General features: G+C 44.5%; 1 protein-coding gene across 1 annotated transcript in view; it reads right to left on the reverse strand.

Moving 5' to 3' along the window:
• Positions 1–1,267: 1,267 nt before the first annotated feature.
• Positions 1,268–24,150, reverse strand: part of LOC124596364 (allergen Cr-PI-like) — a 127,058-nt gene continuing 104,175 nt past the window's right edge. Inside the window, exon 10 of the mRNA XM_047135471.1 lies at positions 1,268–2,372. Coding sequence (XP_046991427.1) covers positions 1,969–2,372 — 404 coding nt within the window. The 3' untranslated portion in view covers positions 1,268–1,968. The remainder of the gene's footprint in view (positions 2,373–24,150) is intronic.

The raw sequence follows: 24,150 nt of genomic DNA on the forward strand, positions 1-24,150 counted from the left end.
CTCCCCATCGCACCCCCCTCAGATTTAGTTACAAGAATATGTTGGCCTTGAAAAACTGAACACAGATCAATCGAGAAAACAGGAAGAGGTTGTGTGGAACTATGAAAAAATTAATGCAAACTGAGTAGTCCATGCGGAACGTAGGCAACATCAAGGATTGTCCAAACTCAGAAGCGCAGTGGTCCCATGGTTAGCGTGAGCGATTGCGGAACGAGAGGTCCTTGGCTCAAGTCTTTCCTCGAGTGAAAAGTCTACTTTTTTTATTTTCGCAAAGTTATGATCTGTCCGTTCGTTCATTGACGTCTCTGTTCACTTTAATAAGTTTAGTGTCTGTGTTTTGCGACCGCACCGCAAAACCGTGCGATTAGTAGACGAAAGGACGTGCCACTCCAACGGGAACCGAAAACATTTGATCGCAAGGCCATAGGTCAACCGATTCCTCCACAGGAAAACACGTCTGATATATTCTATACGACACTGGTGACGGCATGTGCGTCACATGACAGGAATATGTTGTCGACGCACCTAACTTGTACACTCGGCAAATGGGTAAAACGATTCTTCTACCTTGCCCGATTTAGGTTTTCTTGTGGATGTGATAATCACTCCCAAAAGTGATGCAAACATAAGAGTTTGTCACATAAACTGCAACAAATGAATGCAACAGTTTCACAGTCGCACAGTTTCCCCTGTGCTCTGTCAAAACATATGTTTTTAACGTTTTCAAATTTTTCCGTTTAGGTGTAGCGTCTCCATACTAAGGCGCAGTTACCTCGCATCGGACGGAGGGACGGACAGATAATAATTGTCTGAAAATAAAAAATTAAACTCTACACTCGAGGGAAGAGTTGAACCAAGGACCTCTTGTACCGCAACCGCTCACGCTAACCACGGGACCACGGCTCTCCTTAGCTCAGACGATCCCTGATGTTGCATATCTTGCGCATGGACTACTCAGTTTGTATATTTTGCTTATTTTTTTCATACTCCCACACAACTTATTCCTGTTTTCTCGATTGATCTGTGTTCAGTTTTTCAAGGCCTGTCTACTGTGCCAACTTATAACTAAATCTGAGGGGGGTGCGATGGGGAGGGTCCCTTGTAAGCACAAACAGGAACAATACTAGGTCATTACATATGAAGCTCAGATACTGGCTGCTAATTGTCTCTGTAGATCCTTTACGTCCTGCAATCGCTTTAGTTGTGTACTGTAAGCAGTACGTTAATTATTATTAGCAAGAGAGATGATAATGAAAATAAGAAACACTAAGACACACAATATTGTTTATTTTTCAGGCATTATAAAAAAAAGGGCATATAAAATTTCTTTTCGATCAAGTACAGTGAATGAATGTCAGTGAGACGATAACCGTAGGAATACTGTAAATTCCATTTAAAAATGTAAAGAAAATAATAACAAACTTCTTTGTATTATGATTATGAGTTGCGACAGAAGTTACAATGTGAGAAACTTTACGTACAGGGATTGGATAGTAAAATAATGTTTTAATCCAGCTAGCCAGTACGCTCGGTTGTGGATCCCATCACTGCTAAACTTTGTTTCGGGAGGGGTTGAAATTGAACTGCGCAAAACAGTTTATGTAAACAGTGCCGGCCACAGTTCGGCCAAGTGAAGTGTGGGGTCAGAGCGACAACGGTGCACTAGTCAACTGTGCAGAACAACCGCCGCGCGTAAAGGATTAAAAATTTTGTGAATAAATTGCTGTATCGAATATTCCAGACACTTGCTTACTTCTTTCACATGTTGTTTGAAGGAGCGTAATGTCGACTGTGTTAGGTTTCGTTAGTGATTCGTGTCTTGGTCAGTACTTGGAAAACTCCCTCTGAGTATGGCACTGGAGCACGACATGTGATACTGCAACCCTCTCGAGTATTTACTCGAGGGGGTTGCTGTGCTGTACGTAGAATGGGTGCCTCGAATAATCTCGGGATGTACCGGTGTCGGCCCTACTTCTCCGAGCTCTTGCCGTCCTTGGTGAGGCGGTGGAATACGGTGACGGGCTCGAAGTGCGCGTTGGGGACGGTCTTGAGCTCCCAGAAGGGGACCCTCCTGTCGAAGGGGAAGAAGGGGTCGCGGCCGTCGCTGAAGACCTGTCCAGGCCACGCGGGCTCGCGGGCGTCGGTGAGGACGACGAAGAGGTCGAGCGGCAGCCCTGCGGGACGCCCCCGCGGCAGCAGCAGGCGGTTCGGGTAGCCGTCGAGGCGCAGCCGCTCCTCGGCCGCCGACAGCCGCTCGCCGCCCCCGAGCGCCGCCTCCACGCGCTGGTACAGCTCCCGGAAGCCCGACGGGTCGCCGGACACGCTCAGCATCTCCCGCGACTTACGCACGATCGTGTTGTCTCCTGGCTTCACTGCAAACAGAACGTCACGTACAGTGGATCAGCATTTGGCCCGAAAACATCACACCTATACTGCACCGGGTTACTCGAAAAGAAAAGATATCAATTCTTTAGTTAAAACTTCCAGGCTGAGAGGCCGGGGTAATCAACAAAACTGCAGCCTAACTGAAAATCTTAAACATGGCTGCGAAACAGCAGCTGTGTAAATCTGAAGGTGTCAGAGATTTGATGTTTTACCAGATTCCTGATATTCACAGTACACTCGTGAAATGGTCGTACAGGAAAATCTCCACTTCATCGCTACCTCGGGGATACTGTGTTCCATCGCTCGTGCGCCGACTACAGCACAACGTTCAGACTCTCTTAAATCTTGATAACCTGCTAGTGAAGCAGCAGTAACCGATCTAAAACTGAGCCATTGCCGACCGCAGCGCAATATTCTGCCTCTTTATAAGTCTCTGTATTTGATTACGCATGCCTATACCAGTTTTGTTGACGCTTCAGTGTAAAATTCAGTGAGACGAGAGTTTTGTAAAGGACATTGTCTGTATGTGAAATCTTATGGAACTTAACTGCTAAGGTCATCAGTCCCTAAGCTTACACACTACATAACCTAAATTATATAAGGAGAAACACACACACCCATGCCCGAGGGAGGACTCGAACCTCCGCCGGGACCAGCCGCACAGTCCATGACAACAGCGAAAGGACATCGTATTATCAATCTCACATGTATGGGGAAGTAATATAAATTATTGAACACCATGACAGTTGTAACAGAAAAGAAGAAAATTTGTAATTAGATAAAATATGGATGTAGATTTTGCGCCACAATGGATTTTTTAAATCGAGGATGATGACGCCATGAAAAGATAGTCATAGGGTCGATATAAGTGCGAGAGCCCTTAAGCCTTAATGACAGTACCCATTTTACCTCGGAAGATGTCTCCCGCAGTTGGAAAGTTGGGAAGCAGAAGAGGTAGAAAAATTAGCCACCCAGTTGCAAGTAAAGGTTTGTTAGCCCCTGACCGGCATATTTGCAAAAATTTGTTCTTCAGAAGTAGTGGCCTTATTACATCACATCTGAAGAATACGTTTTTACATATATGGAAACCAAGGTGAAGGGACCATAAACATTGATTTGCAACTGGTCGGCCGATTTTTTTCAACCTCTTCTGCTTCTTAACTTTTCATCTCCAACTGCGGAGACATCTTCCGAGGTAAAATGGGTACTGCCATTAAGGCTTAAGGGATCTTGCGCTTATATCGACTCTATGGCTATCTTTGTACGGCGTCATCATTCTCGATTAAAAATAATTAATGGTGGCACAAAATCGACATTCATATTTTGTCTAATTTCAAATTTTCATCTTTTCTGTTAAAACTGTCATGCTCTTCTATAATTTCTATTACTTTCCAAAAACAGACATAATGTCTGATGGGATAGCAACAATCAGTGGTTGTACAATGTTATTTATAATTCGTCTTGATTGCAAATTTTTTTTATTCATATGACTGGTTTCGGTTCATTCAGAACCATCTTCAGAACTGATATTTCAGTTACATTCACATGCTGCATGTGAAAGTTGCTGGATTTGGACGGGTTACTCCTGTAACTGAGACATCAGATCTGAAGATGGTTCTGAATGAACCGAAACCGGTCATATGAATAAAAAAAAAATATTTGCGATCAAGACGGATTACAAATAAAATTTCTATTGCTTCTCCATATATGGGACCACGATACAATACTGGCCATTAAAATTGCTACACCAAGAAGAAATGCAGATGATAAAAAGCTATTCATTGGACAAATATATTATACTAGAACTGACATGTGATTACGTTTTCACGCAATTTGGGTGCATAGATCCTGAGAAATCAGTACCCAGAACAACCGCCTCTGGCCGTAATAACGGCCTTGATACGCCTGGGCATTGTGTCAAACAGAGCTTGGATGGCGTGTACAGGCACAACTGCCCATGCAGCTTCAACACGATACCACAGTTCATCAAGAGTAGTGACTGGCGTGTTATGACGAGCCAGTTGCTCGGCCACCATTGATCAGACGTTTTCAATTGGTGAAAGATCTGGAGAATGTGCTGGCCAAGGCAGTAGTCGAACATTTTCTGTATCCAGAAAAGCCCGTACAGGACCTGCAACATGCGGTCGTGCATTATCCTGCTGAAATGTAGGGTTTCGCAGGGATCCAATGAAGGGTAGAGCCACGGGTCGTAACACATGTGAAATGTAACGTCCACTGTTCAAAGTTCCGTCAGTGCGAACAAGAGGTGACCGAGACGTGTAACCAATGGCACCCCATACCATCACGCCAGGTGATACGCCAGTATGCCGATGACGAATACACGCTTACAATGTGCGTTCACCACGATGCCGCCAAAAACGGATGCGACCATCACGATGCTGTAAACAGAACCTAGACTCATCCGAAAAAATGACGTTTTGCCATTCGTGCACCCAAGTTCGTCGCTCAGTACACCATCGCACGCGCTCCTGTCTGTCATGCAGCGTCAAGAGTAACCGCAGCCATGGTCTCCGAAATGGTAGTCCATGCTGCTGCAAACGTCGTCGAACTGTTCGTGCAGATGGTTGTTGTCTTGCAAACGTCCCCATCTGTTGACTCAGGGATCGAGACGTGGCTGCACGGTCCGTTACAGCCATGCGGATAAGATGCCTGTCATCTCGACTGCTAGTGATACGAGGCCGTTGGGAACCAGCATAGTGTTCCGTATTACCCTTATGAACCCACCGATTCCATATTCTGCTAACAGTCATTGGATCTTGCCCAACGCGAGCAGCAATGTCGCGATACGATAAACCGCAATTGTGATAGACTACAATCCGACCTTTATCAAAGTCGGAAACGTGATGGTACGCATTTCTCCTCCTTACACGAGGCATCACAACAACGTTTCACCAGGCAACGCCGGTGAACTGCTGTTTGTGTATAAGAAATCGTTTGGAAACTTTCCTCATGTCAGCATGTTGTAGGTGTCACCACCGTCACCAACCTTGTGTAAATGCTCTGAAAAGCTAATCATTTACATATCACAGCATATTCTTCCTGTCGGCTAAATTTCGCGTCTGTGGCACGTCATCTTCGTGGTGTTGCAATTTTAATGGCCGGTAGTGTACGATGTCCTTTCCAAAACTCTCGTCTCACTGAATTTTACACTGAAGCGCTAAAGAAATTGGCCTAGGGAGGCGTACTCAAATACAGAGATTTATAGACAGGCAGAATACGGCGCTGCGGTCGGCAACTGCGCAGTTGTTTGATCAGTTACTGCTGCTGCACTGGCAGGTTATCAAGATTTAAGTGAGTCTGAACGCGGTGCTACAGTCAGCTCACGAGCGATGAGACACAGCATCTCCGAGTTAGCGATGAAGTGGAGATTTTCCCGTACGACCATTTCAGGAGTGTAACATGAATATCAGGAATCCGGTAAAACATCAAATGAGTAATATCGTAGCGGATCTCAGGTTCATTTGACATTTCTAGAGTTACAAAGAGGTTTTGGCTCCGTTTCTCGCAAGAGGCTTCTAATCAGATAGTGTGCTTTTGGAGTATCGGCTCAGCTACCTGACTGGATTCACGGTTTTCTGTCGTAAAGGTCACACTTCGTAGTAACTGACGGAAAGTCATCCTCTATGTAAATGACACACAACTAAGACTGAGATGTCGAGTTGGTAAGAACTGGGAAGAGACAGTAGCAGAAGACGAAATAAAATCCTGTTAGGAAACGAACTGCACTCGACTTCCAGGTAAGGTAAACAGCAGAAGTAGATTGACTCAGGCAGCACTCATTGATCTTTCCAGTGTCAGGTTAACGATTTCTGGATGTCACTGCAGATCTGTCATTAATGTATATGTCCTGCTAAGGATCTTTCATAGATTTATTTTAGTTCCTTCTTTTAGGCATCCCTGGCCTATGTTCCTATCTGTCAAATTGTTCTTTGACATCCTTTTGCAACAACATATTTGGAATCCTTTGTTTCCTTGCCCCTCTAATTTTTGCATTACGCGATTCACCTTCATGATGTTTCAGGAACATCTCCTTCAAGCCCACGCTAAAATTTAAAATCGGTAGAGCTCTTAAACCGGAAAAATATGTTCTCGCAAAAGGATGTCAAAGAACAATTTAGCAGGTAGGAACATAGCCAAGAGATGCTTAAAAGAAGGAACTAAAATAAATCTATGGAAGATTCTTAGCAGGACATACACATTAATGAAAGATCTGCAGTGACAAATAGAAATCGTTAACCTGACACTGGAAAGATCAATGAGTGCGAAAAGTTATAGGAGAAGATGAAAACAGGAGCGAGGAAAGCGTGTTGCGGAATATTATATATGACAAGTACGTAAAAATGATCACACTAGAACATGTATGAAGAGATGGAGAACATTCCTTCATGAACTTTGTTGTAAATAATCCCCTACACCTCAGAAGGAACAAAGATGTACGTAATTACAATACCAGAAGCAAAAATTACATTCATTACAACACATTAAGTTTATCATAACACAAAAAGCGTGCACAATGTTGTAACAAAACCGGTTAATTACTTATCCAGTGGTATGAAATGTCGGACAGACAGCTAAATAAATTTTGAAGACAAACTGAAAAAGTTAACAACTCATTCTATTCCGTAAAAGAAATTATGTAGTGATGTGTAAAAAGTGGTAGGTAGGAACAACTGAGTGATATCTGTGTATTTAATAATAATAAAAAACTTACAAATGTTCAGGATGTAACCATACTTACAAATTAATTATTACGAACAATAAACTAACTAACTACATAAATAAACTATCAGTTCAGTGAACATATTTCACTCTTTAAAAAAATAACATCTAAAATTTAATATTTGAATCACCGATAGTAAATAGCTGCTAAATTTCCTAGCTGAGGACATTTACTGTCGACATTGTTTATTGGGTACAATTTGATACTATTAATAATGCTAGTATTACATTTCACTCTGTCTCTGTAACAACATTACTATTTTTTATGAATTTCTGTGTTCAATGTTCGTGGAAATGTCTTCTTTGGTGCGCGCAAAGCTATTTGTTTTATTCTAAGGACTACATAAAGACCTTCAGTTCCTTTCCGAAAACGTGCAGGAACATTATATTCGTATTTTACGGCGTAGACGCACATACGTCTTTTCAACGACAATGGGAATGTAAAAGAGTGTGTTAGTAATATTTAAGAATCAAAGTAATGGAAAATCGGAACCTACGACACGGAATAATAAGAAAAGTTGGGAAAAGCGAAATGGTAATGAGGAAGAAATAATGGGTTGACCAAAAACAAAGAACTGAAAAGAGGAAAGATTAGGTTACACAGAAAACGAAGAAAGGGGAGGGGAATTGGGAAAACGTCTAAGACTTAAATATCTAGTTAATTAAAGTCTGTGGTTTTTGGAGAGAAAGACATAATGTAGACAACCATCATGTGTTCGGGTAGCGCTTACTGTTGTATTTACGTACAGTCATGGCTATAACAACGAAATGCATAACTAAAAAGAAGAAGACAGTGAATAACACAAAAGCAAAATACTGTATTAAACATAAATGACAGATGATAGCATGCAGGGACTCACTGACAAGTAAGAGCTAATATCAAGATTATTATTAAAAATAGTTAAATGTGTCACTTAACTGTTGTTTTAAGACAGTTTATTTCATTGTTGAAAGCTTGCAGAACGCAACAACCTGCTGCAAAAATTCATGATGTGTGAATCGACCATAACTTTAACCTTTTTTTAAAAATAATAAGCCCATATTTGGGCACATATATTTGGGTTTGTGATTTTTGGAGAGACAAACATAATGTAGACAAACACCATGTGTCCGGATAGCACTTCCTGTTGTATTTACGTACAGCCATGGCTACAACAACGAAATGTATAACTAAAAAGAAGAAAACAATGAATAACATAGAAGCAAAATACTGTATTACTGCATAGATTAACACTTATTAGCGGAAAGAGGCATTCTCAGAATTTCTAATTACTAGTTACGGCCTTGAAAAATAAAGAGGAATGATCAAGAAAGTTTGATTCAGCATATCTGTCTAGAGAAAGCTAGTCTGACATAGAGTGTATTTCCGGAAACCAAAAACCACTTTCATTCGTGCAGTGACATATATCGTACTGTGCTTGCAGGAGTAGAAATCATTTGCGTCTTAAACATTAACAAGTATCAACCAGGGAATACAAATGGATGTAGATCTGGAGTGAGAGAGACAGAGAGATAGAAACAGAGAAGGTAGCTGGGGTTGTGAGTATACGAAGGCGGCGGATATTTGACAGTGGGAAGACCAAGGTTGAAAACCACAAGTGAATCAAACAATAACAATATGGAAGTCACGGCTACAGAAAGAAAGACATCAGGACCTCACGCGAATAGCACAACAGTAGTGAGCAAGATACTGTGAAAAACTTTTCACCTGTTGACTCCAGCTATAGATATATAACTCGTTCACTAAGTTGAAACACTTATTGGAATCTTAGGTATCCTTTACAGTTTTTCGCATTAGAATACTTTTCATGTGCTGGGCGACCTTATAAACCAAATGACTCTGTACATTGTACAAGAGTGTTCTTTATGTCGTCATTGTCTCATCCATCATAATGACCGTAGTTACATACGTCAACACTCTATCTCAGTTCTTTGCCACAGCTTGTTAATTCCAATAATTATGTTATGATTATTCTTGTTACAGATTCTCATCGTCCCATTTATCACAGCTCTGACTAACAGTGCCGAAAATAATCTCGATTTCATTCACCACTTCTACTAGAAGCTTCCCAGATTTCCCAAGAAAGACAATACTATTATCGCAGATTTTCACTGCGACCTCTTACACACACATCTGTATTCCTGTTCTGAAAGACCGTTCTTCGCTGTACCATTGAAATAGGTGATACACTCGCTGTTTAGTAATATTATTTTGTAATCCGATGTCGACAGCCTTCATTTTTAATTTCCATTTCCTATATATTTATATATATTTCCAATCATTCTTCTGTATTTACATACCACAAAAAATCTTCATTGTATTGGATTTTAGACTAGTTCGTACCATTTTTGCTAAATTGTGTTGGAGTGTGCATGTACATATGAGTAGAGTCCAATGTATAGGGTGTACCAAAGAGAATCATCCGATTTAGCACGTCTTTATTTCTGAAACTAAAAAACATATACAATGAATTTTTTTTGATGAACGGGAACTCAAAAGATTTTTTTTCTACTTTCTCATAGGTTTTTAATATGCCCCCCTTGAGATTCACGGCACATGTCAATGTGGTATTCAAATTGTTCCAACGCTGCAGCGAGCATGTCCTGAGTTAACAGCTTCCAAAGCTGCTGTTATGCGAACGTGAGCACCGGCCTTGATAGAAATTTTCATCTGTCGCTTCAGTCTGCATACATACAGCACAGGTGTTTGAGACTTGAAAAGGTCTCTGGAACCGCATACTTTCATTTGATTAACACACCTTTGCCTGGGCTGCAGGCAGCATTCCCCGTTTCATTCTATGGTGAGGTGCTATTCCAATAACGTTGGAGAGTCTCTGCAATGCTGTTCGAGTTTAGGGGGATACCAAGTGGGCTCAACAGGAGTTTCGATTGAGGACGGAGGTGTGCTATGGTGGTCTGTGCAGTTCCGCACAGCCACTGTCCCAGGCTGGAGTAGTCGTTAGCGCACTTCCCTAACAAGTAGCAGACACAGGTTGTTCAAATCCTAGTCTTGATAAAAACTTTCATTCATCGTTTCAATCTGCATATACAGGGAGTTACAAAACGGTACGGCCAAACTTTCAGGACACATTCCTCACACACAAATAAAGAAAAGGTGTTATGTGGACATGTGTCCGGAAACGCTTAATTTCCATGTTAGAGCTCATTTTAGTTTCGTCAGTATGTACTGTACTTCCTCGATTCACCGCCAGTTGGTTCAAATAAAGGAAGGCAATGTTGACTTCGATGCTTGTTTTGACATGCGACTCATTGGTCTACAGTACTAGCATTAAGCACATCAGTACGTAGCATCAACAGGTTAGTGTTAATCACGGAAGTGGTTTTGCAGTCAGTGCAATGTTTAAAAATGCAGAGTTGACAGATGCCCATTTGATGTATGAATTAGCGCGGGGCAACAGCCGCAGCGCGGTACGTTTGTATCGAGACAGATTTCCAGAATGAAGGTGTCCCGACAGGAAGACGTTCGAAGCAATTGATCGGCGTCTTAGGGAGCGCCGAACATTCCAGCCTATGACTCGCGACTGGGGAAGACCTAGAACGACGAGGACACCTGCAATGGACGAGGCAATTCTTCGTGCAGTTGACGATAACCCTAATGTCCACGTCAGAGAAGTTGCTGCTGTACAAGGTAACGTTGAGCACGTCACTGTATGGAGAGTGCTACGGGAGAACCAGTTGTTTCCGTACCATTGACAGCGTGTGCAGGCACTATCAGCAGCTGATTGGCCTCCACGGGTACACTTCTGCGAATGGTTCATCCAACAATGTGTCAATCCTCATTACAGTGCAAATGTTCTCTTTACGGATGAGGCTTCATTCCAACGTGATCAAATTATAAATTTTCACAATCAACGTGTGGGCTGACGAAAATCCGCACGCAATTGTGCAATCACGTCATCAACACAGATTTTCTGTGAACGTTTGGGCAGGCATTGTTGGTGATGTCTTGATTGGGCCCCACGTTCTTCCACCTACGCTCAATGGAGCACGTTATCATGATTTCATACGGGATACTCTACCTGTGCTGCTAGAACATGTGCCTTTACAAGTACGACACAACATGTGGTTCACGCACGATGGAGCTCCTGCAGATTTCAGTCGAAGTGTTCGTACGCTTCTCAACAACAGATTCGGTGACCGATGGATTGGTAGAGGCGGACCAATTCCATGGCCTCCACGCTCTCCTGACCTCAACCCTCTTGGCTTTCATTTATGCGGGCATTTGAAAGCTCTTGTCTACGCAACTCCGGTACCAAATGTAGAGACTCTTCGTGCTCGTATTGTGGACGGCTGTGATACAATACGCCATTCTCCAGGGCTGCATCAGCGCATCAGGAATTCCATGCGACGGAGGGTGGATACATGCATCCTCGCTATCGGAGGACATTTTGAACATTTCCTGTAACAAAGTGTTTGAAGTCACGCTGGTACGTTCTGTTGCCGTGTGTTTCCATTCCATTATTAATGCTAGTTGAAAAGAAGTAATAAAATGAGCTCTAACATGGAAAGTAAGCGTTTCCGGACACATGTCCACATAACATATTTTCTTTCTTTGTGTGTGAGGAATGTTTCCTGAAAGTTTGTAACACCCTGTATACATCATAGATGTCTGAGACTTGAGAAGGTCTCTCGAATCCGGGAATCATATAGTTTCATTTGATATGTCTCATTACTGGAGTCATCTTATGGTTTACCTTATCTTACCTTATTTTACACATGTTGTGACTAGTTGGAACACAGCACTTTTCTAGAAAACGGTTTTTCTCTTACATTCATTGTCATAAAACTATGAAATCAGAAATTTTTATATCTCCCGTACAACTGGAGAAAATATGTTATTATTATGGGAGTACCTACAAGTATTTGTCAGTTCCAGTACTGACCGCGAAAACGAAAATGCACGAAAAACAAGCCGGCCATTGTGCCTGAGAGGTTCTAGGCGCTTCAGTCCGGAACCGCGCTGCTGCTAAGGTCGCAGGTTCGGATCCTGCCTTGGGAATCGATGTGTGTGATGTCCTTAATTTAGTTCGGTTTAAGTAGTTCTAAGTCTAGGGGACCGATGACCTCAGGTGTTAAGTCCCATAGTGCTCAGTGCCATTTGAACAATTTTGCACGAAAAACAATTGGTTCAGAGGCATATAAGCAGTTATTTTTGTCCGTCCGTGACTAGCACAAGAACAAATCTTAATTTTTGGCACAATGAAAAGCTGCCTTTATCATCAGCTTTGTACTCGTGAATGTATGAATGTGGATGTAGATTCCGATTTCACATGGCTATCATTAATGCATTAATTTCTCAATTCCCTCCACAAATTGTGATTATTTTTCAATTGTCCTTTAACAATAGACCGTGTGAATCTTCTCTTCATTGGTTGATGTCAACTTTGATCAGACCTGTTTAAGTAATATGGGATTTTGTTGTACATATTGTCTCACTCTATTGTACGGTGTCTGTCGCACCTGACGTTAACATATTTCTTTTATAGAATTTTCAAGCAGCTTAGTAAGTAAAAAATCGATACTTTAAGCCAGAATTCCTGTCCAATAAACAGGTTACATTGACTCTAAAGCGCCTTGCTTCTCACTGTTCGTCATTTTCATTTAGGTGAAGTCGAGTGGAGCATTTATTACTTTAGTGCCCCAGGGAATTCGTGCAAGTGTTCATGATAAAATGACAAATTTATCAACTGAACAGAATGGAGAACAGACGGTAAAAACGAATGTGGCACTGAAATAATCGAACGCAGATTCTCAAAGGACCCGCCTGCGTAGCTTTGTGAAGAACTCACGTCCCACACTGGAAACCGAGTACAATTCCTGGTACTGGCAATAATTTTTCCGAACTTGATGTGCGCCAATGTACACGCATCACGAAGCAAACAGGTTTCAACAGTGATAATAACTCTTTCGCTTTATCTCTCAATGTTTTGAAACGTTACTTTGTCTCTTCGTCCTTGTTGAACTATCGCGAGTCAAATGTGTTCGAATGTTTCAGTGGTAAAGCGTAGCCAGTAAAACGCAGAAACTTAACTCAGAACCACTGGATTATTAAACAGTTTTAAATTCTGCACACGTTCCACTGCTAGCCAAAAATTTCAGAATGGAACTAATCCTAGCGCTGTGTCTGAGCCACTCTTCGTCATCCTTTCAACCCTAAAGTGCTGAAACACTCATTTGTGTCATTTCCTTGGTGTCGTGAAAACCTCACAGTTACCTTAAAGCGGAGATCGTGAGCTAGACTGGTGCTTGTGGGAATGGGTGCGGGTTTTTAATGTGATGTTCCTGCGTTGCATATTGTGTGCGTGATGAACTCAAATTACACAGTGAATGCGATAGGTGGGTACGTCTACAGCCACAGGTGCAATAACCATTTTGTCAAATAGCAAAAAAATCTGAATCCTTTTAAATCTCCATACGTTTTGTGTTACCACATTACTAATTCATCTTCAGTCAATAATAACGTGCTGTTACTGCAGTAATCTGTGGTTTCGTTTCTTTACATCCTGCAAGAGATAACCCCATGATGATCACCTGTACATGGTAAGAGTTGTATGTTGTACGTAGTGGCCGGTTAATATGCCAATGATCGTTCGTAAATTACAAAACTGTATTAAGCAAAACATTATCCATGTATGCAATAAATGCTGTAGTATTTATTACAGTATGCTTTGATATGGGCGTTGTTAGTTGTTTGAGATATGCCAAAACCATGTCTTTGCAATTACACAACCGAGCGAGGTGGCGCAGTGGTTAGCACACTGGACTCGCATTCGGGAGGACGACGGTTCAATCCCGTCTCCAGCCATCCTGATTTAGGTTTTCCGTGATTTCCCTAAATCGCTTCAGGCAAATGCCGGGATGGTTCCTTTGAAAGGGCACGGCCGATTTCCGTCCTCATCCTTCCCTCACCCGAGCTTGCGCTCCGTCTCTAATGACCTCGTTGTCGACGGGACGTTAAACACTAATATCCTCCTCCTTGCAATTACACATTCAGTTACATGTAGGTTTGGAATTTTTAAATGGCTAACATCATAGTTTTTCTGTGCATGCAGTTGGCTTAATAAAATCCCAGAATAAGTCTATAGGTGTAAGGTCGGACTTAGCGGAGGCCATGAGACAAGAGCATACCGTCCAGTGTCATTTGAAGTTGCAAGCAAAGATATGGAGAAATACGGAGAAACCTGTCCTGCATTAAAGCAGCCTAATCTCCTATAACAGCTTTTAATCTTCTATTCATGGAAAAACATTTATTACCAGAAAAATCGAGATACATGTTGCTGATTACGGTGTTTGCTGGAGGCGAAAGGTATAACATCATTGTAGAGCAGACTACACTGATTTTCCAGTTTGTGTGTTTCCGTTGGCTACTGTGATCCACAAGTGCGGCATTTATGTCAACAGACACACCCATTAATATTAAACGTCGCGTCGGCTGCGCAAAGAATACGTTGTGAAAAGTTTTTCTCATCACTTTTCACCAGCAACCAAGTTACAATAAGAAAGCAAAAATCAGAATGCTGTTCAAAGACTGAAATTTGACTATGCAGCCTGTACAGGTGGCAATAAACATTCATCACAGTTTCATCATGCTTCAAGTTCTATGTCAGCCTTCAGCAGACCGAATATTTAGTGAAGCAAAGGTACTTTGTCACTCTCGATATTCCTGGAACGGTACTGTTTCTGGGCGCAAGAGACATATGCGTCTTGGGTTAATATATTTACAGAATATGTCACAAACTGCCGGTTGCGCGGAAACGATTGTATAATTCATTGAGCCAGCCCTTACTTCCCTGCAGAACGTGGGAAACAGAGGAACTATACCGAATGGACTGCACTGCAAGCTGTGGGTATGGAAACCTACGTTATTCTTACACATGTTTTGCGAAAGGTTTTTTATTAGTGTTCTCAATCAAAATTGAGGTCAGATTCTAGTCGTATTACAGTCGCAAAACTTAGATTAGTGGGTTACGGGAAACTTAAAGTACACACATCAAAAAAAGTTTTCTATCACCTCGGTTCCGAGACTTCCGGAACCAGTTCAGAAAATTTGAACAGTTATCAACATGAACATCATTTCCGCCCTTTTTATTTCTCATGAAAATCACACACTGCATGTTGTACAGCCATGCAGCGAGACCTTCAGAGGTTGTGGTCCAAATTTTTGTAAACACTGGTACCTTGTCTGGCGTGAGGTCAGTCGTTTGACGGCGCGTTTCGGAGCGGGCCCGCCCGTTGCCGGCGCGCCGTAGGGCACGGAAGCTCGCACTGGGGCGTATCGCTTCTCAGTCTGGTGTGCCGCGGCAGTCCTCACAGGGGAAGTGAAGCGTCTCTCATAGCCTCTCCTTCCCAAGTGGCTCTTTCCGCCTTCCCGTGGTGCCAGATGTTAAGCTTGGCATTCTGCCTTGCGACAAAAGGGAGAGCTGCGACCCAACCCGATGCGAAAGCGAAGGGTGCGTGGCACAGGGGGAGCTGTGTCGAGGGACCGAACACCAGTCCCTTTCTGTTCGCAGGGCACAGACCAGCAGGTGCTCTGCATGCCGGCGACCTCGTTTGTCGGCGTGGGATCACGGCGCGAGTCGGCAAGGGTGCTTCGCCGCGCCCCTGGGTAACCGGGGCGTGTTCTGCCAAACCCAGGAGGTGGTGACATCGCCTGGGCTAGGTTAGATGGGCCCAGACCGCCGAACGACTGGGGGACCGACCCACCACCTGAGTAGGAGTGGGTCCTTGGCCTTCAGGTGGAAGCTCGGGCAAGTAGGCGGCAAAGGGCGAGGGGTGCATCCGCCTCTCCGGAGTGCGGGGTGCTGTTGCCGAGGAGCGTCGCGTGAAATCGTCGACGACGAGACCATCGATGGGGACCAGTGCGCTGGCGACGGCGCGCTGAACCCGGCAGCTCAGGAGTGCCCTTGACCTAGGGGCGAGGTCGGTGGGCGAGCTGCAGAAGTCCCCCCCATGCCAGAGGAGCCGGTCCGGGGCAAGAGACGGGCTCCCACCTCTTTTATTCACTCGTTCAAACATGGAGACGCCAGAAACGAGTGAGTCGAGTGCGCTATCGCGAGCTTCATTGATGCCTGTACCTGCTCCCCAGGACGAGTCAGGACAGGTAATGGAGGAAAACGTCTTGCAGAGACACAGTAGAATTACCTTGCTCCTTGAGCAAAATATTAAAAACGGGAAGATTAGCCAGGCGGCACTAACAACCATTAAAAATGAATTGGCGGCGTGGGCCATAGCAAACGCCAAGCTCGAGGGCCGTGTTGAAGAGTTGCAAAAGGAAAATGAAAGATTGAGGAAACAACCGGCCAAGACCTGGGCAGGGGTGGTCGCACAAGCGCCACCGAAACCACAAACAACCAGGGATACAATAGCAAAGATAACAAAGAGGGCTGACACAACGGTCTTTCTAAGGACCTTACCCGGCAACGACACTAGCGTAAGAAAAATTCAGGAGCTACTCACCACTACAGTAAATCCTATAAAAGATAAAATAAAAATAAATAAGGTCAAACCAAGTAAGAACTCTGTAATAGTGGAAGTGGCCTCTGAAGAGGACAAGATGAAATTACTAAATAATGCTAAACTAAACTCGGTGGTCAAATGCGAGCCACCGAGGAAGAGAAACCCTTTGGTCATCTTGTATGATTTACCGACAATTATGTCAAATGAGGAGATTCATGAAACTGTGAGGGCACAAAATTTTGAAGATATGACAGAGGATGAATTTAAACAAAGTTTCAAATTGAGATTTAAAACAGGACCTCGGGACCGTGACGTGGTTCACCACGTCGCTGAGGTCTCAGCTCAAATGTGGAAAAAGATCACTACAATGGGCAGACTCTATATCGGCTTTCACGCCATAAATACACGAGACTATATTGTGGTACCGCGTTGCCACAACTGTGGAGATCTCGACCACGTTCTGAGGCACTGTACCAGGGGGTTGGCCTGCTCAAAATGTGGCGAAGACGGACATGTCCGTAAAGACTGTAAGGCAACAACAGTCTGCATCCCCTGTAAATGAAGGGGCAAAAAACCTTGTGGCGCCGCTGGGCGGAATTGCCCCACCTACAGACTCTTAGAGCAAAGATTAATCTCAAGGATAGACTATGGCTGAACAAGCCAAAGCATACAGGATGACCAAAAGAAAATCCCCGAGCAAAAGGAGGAGGGATGCCATGAGGGCAAGTGCCTTTAAGATGTTTTTGAGGTCGCTCACTGACGCCTCAGTCACTACAAAGGATGAGAGCACTCAGACGGAATCCACCACAACGGACAGAGGAACTCAAACTGAGCCTCTTATAGTCAAGTCTCCCTCCTCCCAAAGCCGGAGGACTACGCCGACTAAAGATCAACGGCAATGGCATCCTGCAACAGAGACGGTGGCAATCTCAACGAAAGAGAACAGTAATACAAAACAACCACTACAGGAGAACACAATAACGAGCTCCAATGAACTATCTACGAAAGATCCTGCCGTGAGATTGCCACCCATCGACCCAGTCAGGGTCTATCCTAACCCTGAATTTACCATGCAATTAGCGAGACTAGAGCAGCCGACTACCCTGACCACTGCCTTAAGACACGTGGTCCGGGTGAGACACGAAAATGGCAGGAGAGTCACCTTCTCGGTAATGGAGGCCGTAGACAGAATCCAGCTAAAGTCAGTGAATCTCCCCACCGACTTCGGAGCCTTGCGGGACTTACTCAAGAAACTTTTTGAAAGACGCGGGGAAAAATTTGACTTGGACGACATTTACGCACAAGCAGTTCTAGCAAATGGATGTATCATGTTTGACTGGAATAAGACCTGGCCAAATGACAGAATAGATACATATTCTCCATAATAACTAAATGACAAAAATCACCATTGGACAACTAAACGCCCACAACAGTAGACTAGTGATGCAGGAGCTACGTAAGGAAGTGGAGGAGAGGAGACTGGATCTGATCTGTCTGCAAGAGCCGTACTCCCTAAATGGGAAGCTAGCATTCACAGCCGCGACATGGCAAGTCATAAGTAGTGGAGAAAACCCAAAATCGGCAATAATTATAACCAATAGAATTATGAGAGCCATAGTTCTCACACAATTCTCATCCAGCCACTGCAACGTCGTGGAGCTGCAATCTCCATCTGGCACCATCGTCCTCATCAATATGTATTTTCAGTACGCTGATGATATTGAAAGACATTTGGCACATCTTACCACAGTCATCATGGCGTTGCGGGGGCGTAAAGTAATTATAACTGCCGATATAAATGCTAAGTCCCCCCTATGGTACAGCGGCACCAGGGACTCAAATGGAGAGAAGGCAGAAGAGGCCATTATGGCCTTGCAGCTGGTGGTAGTCAATAAACCTGGAAATCCAGTCGCTGGGCCATGGGGTGGGATTTGCAATATAACTATAAAAGAGCCGATTGGGAGAAACTTGCCAGGGAGTGCGACATTCCTGCACTACCAGAAGGTGACGGACTTTTGGACATCGACATTGACAAAAGAGCTGAAGAACTGACTACAGCAATAACTCGAGCAGTGAAGGCCGCCGTACCTACTAGAAGGAAGGCCGTAGCGGCCTCTCCGTCACCATGGTCAGCCGAATTGGAGGAGATGCGTCGGTCTGTTAGAAGGCTCAGGAGGTACTACCAGCGCAGTGTCGTCTGGCTTGAGAAACAAAGATGGCTGCAACTGTACCGGGAAGCAAAAGAAAATTTCCACAAACACCTACGAGAAGAACGATCCAAAAGTTGGGAACACTTTGTTCTAAACCAACTTGCTCTCGATCCTTGGGGAATTCCCTACAAGCTTGTCCGAGAAAAAATCCGCTCTCCGATGGAGCTTTCAACCGTCAGGCGTGGGGACGGGATGACAGAATCCTGGCAGGAAACTGCCGAGGTTCTTCTCCAGTCCCTGCTGCCTGATGATACAGCGGAGGGAGAGACAAATGAACAACGGCAGCTACGAGAGCACTATAGAAGCAACATATATGGAAATGATACGGCAGTCTACCCATTCTCCGAAGAGGAGGTAGCTGCCCACATAAAAACCCTGAAGATAGGGAAAGCTCCCGGGCCAGATGGCATTGTGGCGGAGGTGGTGCAATTCCTGGCTCCCCAGATAGTTGCCCCTTTGACTTACCTATACAACGAATGTCTGAGGCAGCAAAAGTTCCCTCTAATTTGGAAAAGGGCAAATGTAGTTATCATCAAAAAACGAGCCGATAAAGACCCAGCAGAAACAAAATCGTACCGGCCAATCTGCCTGCTTGATCTGCTTGGGAAGGTCCTGGAGAGACTGCTAGCTGACAGACTGGCTGCGCACCGAGTGCTGTGTGGGATGAGCAGCAGGCAATTCGGCTTTAGGCCGGGGCGTTCGGCATCTGATGCAATCGCCCTGGCGGGTGAGGTCTGTGGCTCTACCCCGTACAAGTACGTTGTCGGCATCATGGTGGACATAAGTGGCGCCTTCGACAACCTGTGGTGGCCTTCGCTCTTCTCCTGTTTACGGGAGAAGGAGTGTCCAGGGCCGCTATATGGGTGTCTGAGGAGCTATTGTGAGGACCGGGAGGTCTGGCTATCATCCCCCTAGCACAAGGGTAAGGAAAACAATCACGAAGGGATGTCCCCAGGGCTCCGTGCTAGGTCCCCTGTTCTGGGACATTCACATGGAACCTTTATTGGATAAATTACAGCAAACTAATGAAGTGCTGGAGGTGATAGCCTACGCAGATGACCTCCTTCTACTGGTTGGCGGCCGAAGCCGAGAAGACATTGAGCCAAAAATAGAACAAGCAATACAAACACTACAACATTGGTGCCGAGATACAAAGATGACAATTTCACCGACTAAATCAACATATCTTCTTCTAAAGGAACAGTTAGTAAGAAATCCAACTGTTAGGATAGAGGGCCTACCTGTTCTAAGGCGACGAGAGACTCGATATCTGGGTATCATCATTGATGAGAAGTGGTCATTTGGTAGACACATTGAAACCGTAACACAAAGAGCTCTACAAGTACTCAACAACCTCATCTCCATTGGACACAAACGCTTCCACCTCCCACCACATCTCATCAAACTATATCACAATAGCATACTCACCTCCATAGTGGGTTACGGTTCTGGAGTCTGGGCGCACAGGCTCACGAGGGTGGTGCCTGCCATGACAGTGAGAAGAGTGCAGAGGAATATGGTTTTGAGATCAACGGGGGCTTACAGAACTACACCAGGAGGAGCCCTGTTAGTCATAATGGGACTCTGCCCACTAGATATTAAAATTCGGGAGCAGGCCGCCTGGTACTGGGCAAAAAAGGGGAACTTGGACAAGATAGAGGAAATTTTGGGGAGTAGGACTGACAACAAAGTTGAGATCAGATTGAAAGGGGAACAGCTATGGCAACTTTCATGGGCAAGTGAAGAAACAGGACGCAGGACCTTCGAATTACTGGCAGACGTCAGGGAAAGAATAGAAATGAAGTATTTTGAACCAACCAGGGGACTCATCCATTTTATCACTGGGCATGGACCCTATTCGACATATCTATGTCGATTTGGGAAAAAGGCGACACCTACGTGTGACTGTGGTGCTCCGGAAGGCACTCCTGACCATGTGGTCTACGAGTGCCCGCTCTTCAATGATGTGGCCTCAGAGTTACGCGAACAACTACCTCGTAATAACACATACAGACTGTTAAGACATCAAGACACCTTTCGGACCATCAACAAACTGGCTAACGCGGTTTCACAAAAAGTCTTAAGGGACTACCTGAATGAACCACACTAGCACATGATTAGGGACTTATTAAATTACCGATCAAGACAGCACCTTATTCCCAATCCGCCCGGGCACGGAAAGGTCGACTCTTCAGTCCAGAATCCGCCGAGCCCCGGGATTAGGGGGAATGGGGAGCAACCCTACCGATCAAGACAACGCACCCAACTATGACATTAGGTTAAGTGTAGTTGTAGAACTTAGGTATAGATACTTTTTAGGAACCTGCAGCGACCAACTCCATGGCCTGCCCAGTGTCAGGGGCACGCCCATTGGGGTTAGCTCAATGGGCAAGGCCTAATAGTAGGTTTGTAATACTAGCTGACACCTTTGTAACGCTGCAGGATTAGTGACTAGTACATAATTAGTTTAGTTAGGTCATTGATAGTCCTTAGTTAACATACTAACTGCCCATTGTAGTTTCCAAAGTACTTTGCTATTTGCTACTAACTACTTATTAACTTATATTTAGAATAGCTGCAATTGTATTGTATAAATGTATGAGATCTTGGCCCACTAATCAATTAAGGTAGTGGGCTATACTGTATAAATACTATGATACAGAAAATAAAGTTTCTTTAAAAAAAAAAAAAAAAAAAAAAAAAAAAGAAAAACACTGGTACCTCTAATACCCAGTAGCACGTCCTGTGGCATTGAAGAATGCCTGTATTCGCCGAGGCATACTATCCACAAGTTCATCAAGACACTGTTGCTCCGCATTGTCCCACTCCTCAGGCGATTCGGAGTAGATCCCTAAGAGTCGTTGGTGAGTCACATCGTCCATAAACAGCTCTTTTCAATACAGGGTTTACAAAAAGGTATGGCCAAACTTTCAGGAAACATTCCTCACACACAAAGAAAGAAAATATGTTATGTGAACATGTGTTCGGAAACGCTTATTTTCCATGTTAGAGCTCATTTTTATTACTTCTCTTCAAATCACATTAATCATGGAATGGAAACACACAGCAACTTAAAGTATCAGCGTGACTTCAAACACTTTGTTACAGGAAATGTTCAAAATGTCCTCCGTTAGCGAGGATACATGCATCCACCCTCCGTCGCATGGAATTCCTGATGCGTTGATGCTGCCCTGGAGAATGGCATATTGTATCACATCCGTCCACAATACGAGCACGAAGAATCTCTACATTTGGTACCGGAGTTGAGTAGGCAAGAGCTTTCAAATTCCCCCATAAATGAAAGCCAAGAGGGTTGAGGTCAGGAGAGCGTGGAGGCCATGGAATTGGTCCACCTCTACCAATCCATCGGTCACCGAATCTGTTGTTGAGAAGCGTACGAACACTTCGACTGAAATGTGCAGGAGCTCCATCGTGCATGAACCACATGTGTCGTACTTGTAAAGGCACATGTTCTAGCAGCACAGGTAGAGTATCCCGTGTGAAATCATGATAACGTGCTCCACTGAGCGTAGGTGGAAGAACATGGGGCCCAATCAAGACATCACCAACAATGCCTGCCCAAACGTTCACATAAAATCTGTGTTGATGACGTGATTGCACAGTTGTGTGCGGATTCTCGTCAGGCCACACATGTTGATTGAGAAAATTTACAATTTGATCACGTTGGAATGAAGCCTCATCCGTAAAGAGAACATTTGCACTGTAATGAGGATTGACACATTGTTGGATGAACCATTCGCAGAAGTGTACCCGTGGAGGCCAATCAGCTGCTGATAGTGCCTGCACACGCCGTACATGGTACGGAAACATCTGGTTCTCCCGCAGCACTCTCCATACAGTGACGTGCTCAACGTTGCCTTGTACAGCAGCAACTTCTCTGACGTTGACATTAGGGTTATCGTCAACTGCACGAAGAATTGCCTCGTCCATTGCAGGTGTCCTCGTCGTTCTAGGTCTTCCCCAGTCGCAAGTCGTAGGCTGGAATGTTCGGCGCTCCCTAAGACGCCGATCAATTGCTTCGAACGTCTTCCTGTTGGGGCACCTTCGTTCTGGAAATCTGTCTCGATACAAACGTACCGCGCCATGGCTATTTCCCCGTGCTAATTCATACATCAAATGGGCATCTGCCAACTCCGCATTTGTAAACATTGTACTGACTGCAAAACCACGTTCGTGATGAACACTATCCTGTTGACGCTACGTACTGATGTGCTTGATGCTAGTACTGTAGACCAATGAGTCGCATGTCAACACAAGCACCGAAGTCAACATAACCTTCCTTCAATTGGGCCAACTCGCGGTGAATCGAGGAAGTACAGTACATACTGACGAAACTAAAATGAGCTATAACATGGAAATTAAGCGTTTCCGGACACATGTGCACATAAAATCTTTTCTTTCTTTGTGTGTGAGGAATGTTTCCTGAAAGTTTGGCCGTACCTTGTTGTAACACCCTGTACATCCCAGGCATGTTCGATAGGGTTCATGTTTGGAGAACATGCTAGCCACCTTAGTCAAGCGATTTCATTATGCTTAAGGAAGTCATTCACAAGATGTACACGATGGGGGAACGAATTGCCGTCTATGAAGACGAATGCCTCACCAATATGCTGCCCACATGGTTGCACTATCGGTCGAAGTATGGCATTGCATCGTACAGACGTTACAGCGCCTTCCATGACCACCAGCGGCGTATGTCTGCCCCTCATAATGCCAACCCCAAAACAGCAGGGAACCTCCACCTCGCTGCGCTCACTGGACAGTGTGTCTAAGGCTTTCAGTCTGACCGGGGTGCCTCCAAACACGTCTCCGAGGATTGTCTGGTTGAAGGCATATGCGACACTCATCGGTGAAGAGAAAGTGATGCTAATCCTGTGCAGTCCATTCGGCTAGTTGTTGGGCCCATCTGTACCACGCTGCATGGTGTCACAGTTTGCAAATATGAACCTCGCCATGGACGTCGGGAGTGTAGTTGCGCATCATGCAGCCTATTGTGCACAGTTTGAGTCGTAACACGACGTCCTGTGGCTGCACGAAAAGCATTATTCAACATGGTGCTGTTGCTGTTAGTGTTCCTCCGAGCAATAATCCGTAGGTAGCGGTATCTCCTCCATGTGCGGAGAACATCGATTTGGTACACTCCGAGACGTCTGGACAATTCCCTTGTTGAGAGCCCTTCCTGGCACAAAGTAACAATTCGGACGCGAACGAACCGCGATATTGAAAGTCTAGGCATGGTTGAACTACATACAACACGAGCCGTGTACCTCCTTCCTGGTGAAATGACTGGAACGATCGGCTGTCGGACACCCTCCAC

The sequence above is a fragment of the Schistocerca americana genome, chromosome 2 (genome assembly GCF_021461395.2).
Source record: "Schistocerca americana isolate TAMUIC-IGC-003095 chromosome 2, iqSchAmer2.1, whole genome shotgun sequence".
NCBI lineage: Eukaryota > Metazoa > Arthropoda > Insecta > Orthoptera > Acrididae > Schistocerca > Schistocerca americana.